The sequence below is a fragment of the Teleopsis dalmanni genome, chromosome 1 (assembly GCF_002237135.1).
Source record: "Teleopsis dalmanni isolate 2A chromosome 1, ASM223713v2, whole genome shotgun sequence".
Lineage (NCBI taxonomy): Eukaryota > Metazoa > Arthropoda > Insecta > Diptera > Diopsidae > Teleopsis > Teleopsis dalmanni.
The window spans coordinates 30,305,662-30,316,495 of NC_051846.1; the positions used below are offsets into that span (position 1 = coordinate 30,305,662).

The 10,834-nt window shown below is 26.5% G+C and overlaps 2 protein-coding genes across 2 annotated transcripts in view; one reads left to right on the forward strand and one right to left on the reverse strand.

Annotated features, from left to right (window-relative positions):
* Window positions 1-250, reverse strand: part of LOC119678932 (GATA zinc finger domain-containing protein 14-like) — a 14,347-nt gene extending 14,097 nt beyond the window's left edge. The window contains exon 1 of the mRNA XM_038091042.1: window positions 103-250. Coding sequence (XP_037946970.1) covers window positions 103-250 — 148 coding nt within the window. The remainder of the gene's footprint in view (window positions 1-102) is intronic.
* A 1,201-nt stretch (window positions 251-1,451) lies between these two features.
* On the forward strand, window positions 1,452-3,906 carry LOC119673085 (glycine and tyrosine-rich protein-like). The gene is made up of 2 exons (XM_038084308.1): window positions 1,452-1,815; window positions 3,564-3,906. Exons 1-2 carry the CDS (start codon window positions 1,542-1,544, stop codon window positions 3,626-3,628), a joined length of 339 nt encoding a protein of 112 aa, XP_037940236.1. The 5' UTR covers window positions 1,452-1,541; the 3' UTR covers window positions 3,629-3,906.
* Window positions 3,907-10,834: the final 6,928 nt, after the last annotated feature.

Here is a 10,834-nt window from a genome sequence, read left to right on the forward strand (position 1 = left end):
GTTGTTTTTTCACAATTTCTGCTTTCAAACGATCCAGTAATGCCGTGTAGTAGTTACTATTGATGGTTTTTCCCATTTCGAGATAGTCAATCAAAATTATACCATGTGAATCCCAAAATACTGAAGTCATAACCTTCCCAGCTGACTGTTGTGCCTTTGGACGTTTCGGATGTGGTTCATTGGCTACAGTCCACTCAGATGATAATCGTTTTGATTCCGGAGTGAAGTGATGGATCCATGTTTCATTCATTGTCACATATCGACGCAAAAAATTTGATTTATTATGTGTAAACATATGGTATATTTACATACCAAAGTATATATATTTATATTAAAATACTAAAGAGAGATTGTAAGGTAGAATAAACAATCATAATAAATATAAAAACACAATTGATTTCATTGTTAAAATAAAGAGATTTTAAATATCACAATAAACAAATAGTTATTATTAAAAATATTTAATAAATAAAACAAAGAATTACAATTATGAAATAATAAATAATTATAGAAAAATATTTGCATATTTTAATGTATCCATAATTTCAGATTTCTGTACAGAAACTATTTTGTTGCTAATTATCAACAATAAGTCACATTAACTCTGGGAATTTCGTCAGATTCTTAAGCTTTGACATTGGCCTCACTCAAGCACTCACCCATAAGCGACATAAGTGAATGAAGAACAGAAAAAAATTAGAAAAGAAACAATATAATTAGTAATCGTTCATGCAAGAAGCAATGTTGAAAAGTCGGTGTTTTTGTTTTGAAACTTACAATAGAAACTGCAGACTGTTGCCGCGCCCCTCAGCTATTAGCCTCTAAAGTTATTTAAAACTAAGTACTCGTACGCAGGCAAAACCTAGCCTAAATTGAAGCAAATTTTAAATAGCCATAGGCTCGGTCAATCGCAGCACTTGTATCTCGATGCGTCGTTCAATGATGCATTCTTCACGCAACTAAAGTCACAGAAGAGAAAAAAAATTCTAAAAAATAATCTAAACAGTGTTGTAGTTAAAAGGGGATTTTTAATTTCATACTTCTAATTTCTAATAGAGAAATATAGAGAAATATTGTAATTTATTTAATTATAATTAATGTATAATTATTATTTCTCCACAACCTCACCTTATAGTCGTCATTGTTTTAAGTCTTGATTCCAAGCGAGTATTGTCTTCTGTCGAGGGGGTGCTTGTAAAGCTAATCCAGCACCGAACCTTGAAGACATTTGCAATCAGAAGTTTCGTGTTTTTATTTTATTTTCTCAATATTCAAGTGTCGTTTATCGCTTGTGTACTTTGTTTTTATACATAATTTTCTTTTGGAAAATTAATGTAATTTGTTGCTATTTTTCTATCTATTATAAAAGCTGCGTTTATTGTTCGCTTCACTGTCAGTTGTAATTTTGTTATCGTCAAGATACATTTAACTTGCAATAAACTCGAAAGTTTTGTAAAAAATTCGCAGTTCATTTTGCGAAAATATAAAAATTGTTTTTTTTTATATTTATATTATATATAAAATTACATATCCTTATAATAATGAAGTGCTCAGTTTTATTGTGTCTATTCGTTTTATGCATTGCAACAATTATGGATATAGCGACGGCAGCACCACATCCTAGACCAGAAGAATCTCAAGCTGTGGAAGCGGAGGATCTAGATACAGGTGCACGAGCTGCAGGTGCTGAAGGTGCGGAAAAAGATGATTTGCAGAGTTCTTCTTCGATTGGATATGGTTATTATGATTCACCGTATTATGGCGGATACTATGGCGGATATTATCCCTACTATTCAGGATATTATGGTGGTTTTGGTAAGCTTTAATTATTAGAAATGTCAACATATCTCACAAATATTATATGATTGCAAGGACTTTAGTTTGAAAACTAAATTATAAGCAATTAGATAGTATGTGGATAGAAGAACAGTGTTTATATGTTTCAACTTGTGAAACTCTAACAGAATGCTCTTATTATTTTAAAAAATATTTGTTAATAATATAATAATCTTTTAGTACGAATTAGAATACACTATATAAATTAAAAGGAAAAATACTAACATTACTCAGTTTTCATTAATAAATAATCTTCAAAATTGATCATAAAATATTAAAGATCAATTTAAAGCATTCAGTGATTATACTTTTAATGGATTTTTTAAATTAATCACATTATATATATAGAGATATTAAAGCTCCAGATATTTAATTGTTGGAAACAAGTAATTATTATTATTATCTTGCTTTAAAATAAATTTTTAAACTTCCTGAATCCGAAAAGTGTTCTTTACGAACTTTTTTATCATTTGTTTAGTGTTTGGTATAATATTTTAAGGTGTATAAGACGGCTAAGGATATTACAATGATAAAAATTTCTATATTAATGATATGTAAATCTGTAGTAAATTTATGTGATATAAAGAGTACTACCAACTAAATTCAGTGTTTCTGTAATATTCTATAAGGAATATTTCTTATAAAATCTTTAAATATTTAATTAGGAGGATTATGGAATATCATTGTGCACAATTTTGTTATAAGCAGTTATGATTATTGATATAATTTATATCGAATTATTGAATATATTACCATTACAAATATCAATTTTAAAGTATATAAGCATATCACTTTATTCTATATTAATCTTTCTTCAAAAAAACACAAATCAAGTGTTCAAAATGCACTGTGTTAGTTTAAAGCTAAACAAATCTGCTCGTCTTCTAACCCATTTAGGTAAAAGAAAATCGGTAACTTTACTTCACTTTAAAGCAGAGAATCATCAACAGATAGACATTCACAAAGATTAAAAGTTCTAAGTAATTATTTTCGCGGTTTATACCAAGAGAAGGAGAAAGAACTTTTAAGCTTTCACTTATTCTGCAGATGCACAACCTTAGAGAGGAGCTAGGCTGTATTCCTTGAGAAACTTTTTTTCGAGAACTACTTCATATATTGATTTTTTTGTGTATTAATTACTACAAATATTGATTTCGGAAATGTTAAAGATTTATTAAATTAAATATAATAATGGAATTTTTTAAATAACGATAACTCTAAGTTAGGTAGATTACTAAACCACTTAAATAGGTAATAATCTGGGATCTTTATATATTCACTCATATACCTACCTCCTTTTATTGACTAAAAATACACATAGTTTTATTTACAACAATAATAAGTATTAAAATATAAATATGAAGACTTAGTGGTCTAGTACACGAGTCTACGGTTTATATTGATAGATTTCAAAGCCTGATATTTGTGATTTCGTACATATATACATAGAACTGAACTAAAAAAATAATGAAAGATCACTGCTTAGCTTAAATATATCACTTAATGATTTTTCTCCAGTAATGGAGATTTCTTACTTGAAATTATTAATTTTTAGTTGATTATATTAATGTTTAATGAAGTATATAGTGCTATTCTTACAAATATATATTTATATTTTAATTTATTATTTATTACTATTTGCTTTAAAATGTTTAATATATTATATCTAACGCACACTCACCTTTGGTTCCTCTTCAATGATATCTTTTGACTTTTTAATTCAACAGGTTATCCACAGTATTCACACTACGGAGGTTATCACCACCTTGGTCACTATGGACACTACTGGTAATTGTTGCGGTAGGAAAACACTTCAACTAAAATAAAAAACTTGTATTAAATGTGAAGCTGATCTATCCTAAACACGAAGTAATTAAATAATAACAAAAAAAAAATGAAAGAAGACATTTACCAAAGTAATTTGAATATTGTTACAAATAATATTTTTTATAGCTTAGCTTTACTTCAATTTATTGTATGTATTAAATTTTATTTATAAGATTAAAATTAAACTTAAACTTTATTTTATTTCGTTTGTAATTAATTTTGAAACGTAAAACTGTAATGAAATAGCAATGAAGGTGCAATAAAGCAATTAAAAATGTAAATAAGTTTTATTTAAGACAATTTTTATTATTCAACTTTACCGTTCAAAGGTAATCATATACTCCACTAGATTATGTTAGATGATATTGAGTAAGCTGCTAAAAGATTGGATTGATAAAAGATAGATTTTTTAGGATGAACTTGTAGATAACACTGGTGAGAATTTGTTTAAGGTTTATATAAAAAAAATTGTTTATGGATGGTCAAAGATGTATTTCTATTCGGTATTTAGTAAACCTAGTGTTGAAGAAGTGTATATGAAATATCTTATACAACAAGAAAAATTTGCAACACTTTCAGGGTCTGCCTAATTGTGCGTATCTTTAAAAAGCTTTATAGACTATTTGAAATTTATTAAAAACGAACTAATTTCTTTTTTAACTAGATCTGATAACATTACTTAAACCATGTTAACTGCACTCAGTACAAATTTTTTTATCACAATTGTCCTCTTCAACGAAGCAACCCGTAAGATTGACCATAACTTTTTATTTTTGTTTCTCGTTTTTATATTCAATTGTGTTAACTATAAACAAATTTTGTTAATAAAAGGCAGTTACGTTAGTGCCTATTCATTAATATCTAAGACAGACATCTAAGACAGTAAGGATTATTTATAATACCTCGTATTTATTATAATTTCATTTCGTAGGTTTCAAATGTCAAATCTCTACAAAAGCTAGTCACAGGAACTATAACTATCAAATAAGTTTCACGATAGATCATTACAGTATACTCTACTATATGTATTTAGTGATGGATGTGGTTATTTTTCTTTTACAATAGAGATATTATGGTCCTAGTAAATGGAGTACTTTGTTAAAATCTAAAAATTGTGCATATTATTTGTAAGAATTCGAAATTAGCATTTTTGCAGTACACTAACCTTGTAAAATTTAGATTTCGACCGGATTTAATATAGCACAATTCGTTCCCGAAATTTAATTGAACAAAAGTTATTCTCGTTTTTTAAAGAGTAGCTACTCCATGGCATTAAAGTACTTCTTTCATGTAATTTTGCTGTCGAAATATATATCCAGGTATTTTGTTGACCTAAATTGTGTAATCAGAATATAATCGTAATTAGTGTAGATTTGTCCGGATTGTGTATTATCTTTCTATTTAAGAGTCACTCGTTGATTATACTTAGTTGAATCTACAGTAATTGAAGTACTTCGCAAGCGTACGTCATCATTATGTTACCTGTTCAACAACCGATGACAGCAAGCTAATATCATTTATTTCTTAGTCTCCTAGGATATAGCCTCCTATAGCCTATAGTATGCTATAGCGTAGATTAGGATGCAAATCGTAATCCTATTCTTGAGTATGTTACAATATAAATATAGCATTGGGATTAACGTAGAACTCTAGCAATGTTGGGATAGAAAACTAAAGTTTTGTTCTGACGCTGTAAAACATATCATCGAATAGTATTGTTTGAAAGAAGATGAATTTGTAAAAACAAAAATTTGAAAAGAACATTATTTTATATAGCTGTGGTTTATGCATTAGTTATAAATAATAGTATAGTAAGTGCAATAGTTATATAAGAGAATGCACTCAAAACTCATATTGTAACATGGAATTTTGTAACTAACTTATATAATGCGCTCTTTAACCTGCAGATTATGTGTACTTCCTTAAAGAATATATAACCAATTGGAAGGATGGGATAGGAAACTTGACTATTTCCGTTTAAGTTTTACTCACGCAAATATCCAACAAAAGATTAAGATTTCTTGTTAGTAAATATGCAGTATTATGTGCATTATGATAAAGGATTACTGCACTTCTAAAGACTTCAGATGTTTGATAGTTCTCAACAGCATGTACTGATCTTCGGTAGTGAATAGATATAGCTTGATTAAATAATCTGCTGTAGTTTTAATCTCAATTTCCCTTAATTATGCTTTCAAATCATACACTTACAGTCTTATTAAAAAGTATTATATCGACTGGGTTGTGGCTTAACTGTCAGTTTTCACATATAATATTTTATTGAGATTAATATTCATTAGATGGATATGAGTGTTCTCTACATAATCTAATCGCATTAATTTGAATCTCATAAAATGAGTTTTATATATTTTTCATTCTTTATTCTGAAACTTAATTCATATATGTTTTCTCACATTCCATTTAATTTCTTAAAAATAATTTTTTTTGTGCATTTTTAACTGTAGTAGTTCTACTTATGATATTAATTTATGCAATATATTCTGCTATTGTATAATTAGCAAATTAATCAAAAATAAATTACATTTCGTGTTCTAACCAATAAAAATTATATTCCATTAAGTATTCCGATTCCGTAAATTTTGGGTACGTGTTTTGCATGTATGAATTATTGCGGTGCTAGCTTCTGTCTTCTCTGACATTTCTATGGAGCTAGTTTCACTTTTGCTTGAAATTATTAAATACTATAAATAGTCAAATGATAAATTATAATGAAAAAAAATTAGAAAACGCTTCAAAATTTCATTCTCAAGCCAAAGTTTAAAGATATTTCAAATAAAATTTTTTTAAACAAAAACTGGATCGCACTCAGCTATTGTTTCATTATTAAAGCAATAAATTATATTATTAAATTGTACAAAATTTTAATTATGAGTATTTACTTTAAAAGTATAAGAAATATATATATTATATATTTATTTATATATGTGATATAAATAAATATATTTTTAAATTGTGGTTTTTAGCTAATAATTAAATCAATGTTCTGGGGTTCAGAATTAAATTTAATTTTTTTATATTCAGAATACATATAAATATATATGTATGTATATATATATACAATGTTTATATTTAATGCAAATTAATTGCATATAAAACAGAATATTTGCGTTGGTATTAAATTTAAACGCAATGGCGGCTTTAATATTACGAATGTTTAATCGGTTTTAAAAATAATTTTTTATTAATAAATATTATTTAGAAAATTCACAAATAAATAAGAATTAAGAATAACAAAACATTTTAAACATTAATAAAACAGTAATTTTATTTGTTTATACTATTTTAATCCCTTCGCTATGTATTATAAAACTATGGTTTGTATACACATATATTCATTAGAACTTGTTAATTTCTTCTCGGAAAATTTTTACACATGCCAAAGAAAAATGTGGAACAGGTTATCAGTTTCAAGAATTATTTGGAACTATAACATGTTCTCCTAATTTTTAAAGTTATTAACACCATAAATTATTATTAAAAAATAAAAAAAGATTATGGAATATTAGAAACATAAGAATTCTGTATAAAATCAATAAACAATTTTTTTTAAAAAAATTTTAAGATCTTCCATAAAGGCTTTCTCATCTTATATTCGACTAGTTTAAAGATTGCGAATAAAAATTTAATTTTGTGGTTCTGAAAGTAAACGGTAGTAAAACACATTTATGATGACTGAATTTCAATCAAAATTTTTATTCTCTAGTCATATAATATTTGGATCGAATGAGTTCAATTAAACATCTTAAGGAATTGGATCCCTTTAAGATAATTTTCAATGACAGAGACGGCGCATAGCTGATATTAGCACGGTTAAAAATTGATGAATGTTTATTTTTAAAATGTTGACAATGTGTTGAGTTCGAGCAATATAATAACAAAAATAAAGTCAATTATATCACATGATGTTATATCAAAAAATCATATGATGTTAATGTCGAATTCATATCACCGTTTTGGTGAAAGTACTCAACTGGAAAATTCTTATACCTAAAAGATAGAAAAAGAAATACTGTGTTGTTTGAAAAATCGATCTATGGAGTTCTCATATTTTCTACACCCATATATTCTAAAATCCACATGCAGCTGTAAGGATCACGATTTATAATGTGTTTGCCTGGAAAAAAAGTTATTGAATATATTATTATCGCTGAGACATTAAATTGAGCGAATTTAGCTGTTCATAATCCTTTGAGATGCCTGGTTTCAATCTTAAAGCACGACATATTGATTTCTCAAGTTTTTGTATAAAAAATGTATGCCGTCGAATTGACATTTGTGATATGGTTTTCAAGCATTATTATTGTAATCTATTTCTGAAACATATTAATGAAAATGAAATGGATGAAAAATTAGTTATCTACAAGAGTGATAAGAGCCAAAGATTATAGTGTAAAAAAGATGAACCTGGTCAAAGCACTTTCAAAGCCAAAATTTGTCACAAAATGGTAATGATATATATTTGATGAGATTTCAAAGGAATCATTTTTCATTGAACTGGACAACCGGACAAAATAGACGATCACTTTTGATGTATGATATTATCACCGGGACAAATTTAATGACTCACTTATATAAAAAAGGCGAGAATTGATTAATTAAAATAGTATTGTGTTCCATTATGATAATGTCAGATCCAATACAAATTTGGAAACTCTGTTATAGATTGGTTGAAAAATACTGCCACGCCCACGATATTTTCTTAATAACTAGTTATTGCTTATTCTAGTCTCTATAATATTTTTTTGATAGTAAAATATAAGATGATCTTTACTTCACAACAAGATGATACAAATTGACTAAAACAATTTTTTTCAGAAGAGAAAAAATATTTTATGGGTATGTATATATTACTGTCAGGAAAATGACATTCTGGTATCGAACCTCAATGGACAATGTACACATTCGTATAATTTAATTAAATATTATTGAATATTGAATAGAAATATTGAATAAAAATCTATTGATTAAAAAAAAAGTAATTACTATCCGAACAACTTACGAATAGATGATATAAAAAACTTGCTACAATAGGTTTTTTTTGTCAGATAAGATTACATATAAGTGGAAGCCTATTCCTCTGGATTATTTAGACGGAATCACTTATAATCCTAAACAATTTTAATCCTTATCCTTGAAGCGCACTCGTTCTGTTTGATTTTTTTAAATACTTTTAGACAGCTTTGACAAATTGAATTGTGTGGACATCAACAATCGTAGCGGGTTTTTATTTACATCCTGTGCACATTTTGAGCAACATTTTGAGTAACATTTTGGGAATAATGACATTCATAAAAAACTAAGATACAATTTTTAATACGCAAATATTAAAAAAAATATTTCATGTACATCTTTTTCTAGATCTGAAAAATAGTTCCAAGTTTATGGAAAAAGGAATTTTTCTTCACTTTAATAATATGGCAGCAAATAAGACCTAACTTTTTGTAAAGATATACTTATTCTTTTAAATCATTCAAGAAGTATTTTATTATTTTCAGATACAACCATTTTTTATAAAATTTTTCAGATTATAAATGAGTTTAAATCTAAATCTGAGAAGCACTAATAATTTTAACAATTAAATCGAAATTTGTTCAAATAAAAATTAAAAAAAAAATATTTGTTGAAATAAGTATTTTAACCTTCTTTGATTTATAATTGCAATTTCAAAATTTAATTAAATAAAATTAATTAAACAATTAGCCAATGCTAAAAGAATCTGAAATAAATTTGTTAAAATCAACAGTTTCATTAACTTCTTTAAATGTCAGCAAAAGCATTAATTGTGTATGAAATAATAATTAATCATTTAAACGTAAGAAATAGATAAAATCGAATAATTTGTTAATAATTACTTAAAATATTGATATATTAGTTTAATATTTATAACACAATTATGAGAGCCCACATTAAATAACAATAGACCACGGAAGACCACGACAAATTAAAGCGCCCAGATCAATGTAAATGTTTGAAATAACAAATGCCAGCATTAAAGCATCAAAATAAATAAAATAAAATATTAAAAAAATTAAAAAAATAATACATTTGTATTTGCATTTGATTGAAAATTTGTTAGATTTAAATAAATTCTTTAACAAATTAATTATGTTGGAGAATAGTAAATATTTCAAAAGGCTCGGAGTCAAAGTATCTTGTGAGCGTAAGTCGGATTATTCGTGACTGTAGCGGTTCCGACTTTGGTGACTGCTCGACTGCATTGAATGGGTTAGATTTGCTGTTATCTGATGGCTATTGTTTGACAAGAGAAAAGAATGCTAATTAAATGTGTTAATGACCTTCCTGCCATTATATTTCTGCATATGATACTCAATATCTCAATATCAAGTTCAAAATTAATAATAGCCATTATTGATTTCTTTCATTTGTGGATAAAAGATTTTTTCTTACATTGTGCGGTGCAGCGAACAATGCCAAAATGCTAATGCTAATGTTGATGCTGATGCCGTTGTCTATGGCTTGAATTGGGAAGTCAGACTCTTCCAACTATGGTTGTTGCTTTTGATGTATTAATTAATAAAACGTTATTATGATTGTTTTGTTTTCTTGGCTAAAGATAAAAGATATAAATTATTTGTAATTTTGTTAAAATAAATTAACTACATTTGGTCAAATCATTATGACGCCCACATAGCTGACTGCCTGAATTTCTATTAATAAATCAATCGATAAAGCTGTTCCCATTTTTGGTATACGAGTATGTTTATTCATGTACATGTTTTGTCAAATTTTATTATCATATCACAAATTATATTAATAAAACATAATGTGTTAGAAGAATAAATACAAAAGAGATTAGTTTGATTTTATAGATATATACATTGTTTTGAAAAAATTTGTTTTTTTAAGTAATATATGTTACTTATATGGTAAATATGGTTTTTGAAAGAATTAGTAAGGTCCTTAATGACACTTAGTTAAAGTTATCCATCTACGAGTATAATTAAAAAACTATCAAATCAAATCAAATTATATCAAATCAAATCAAATCATATCAAATCATATCAAATCATAACAAATCATATCAAATCATATCAAGTCATATTAAATCATATCATATCATATCATATCATATCATATCATATCATATCATATCATATCATATCATATCATATCATATCATATCATATCA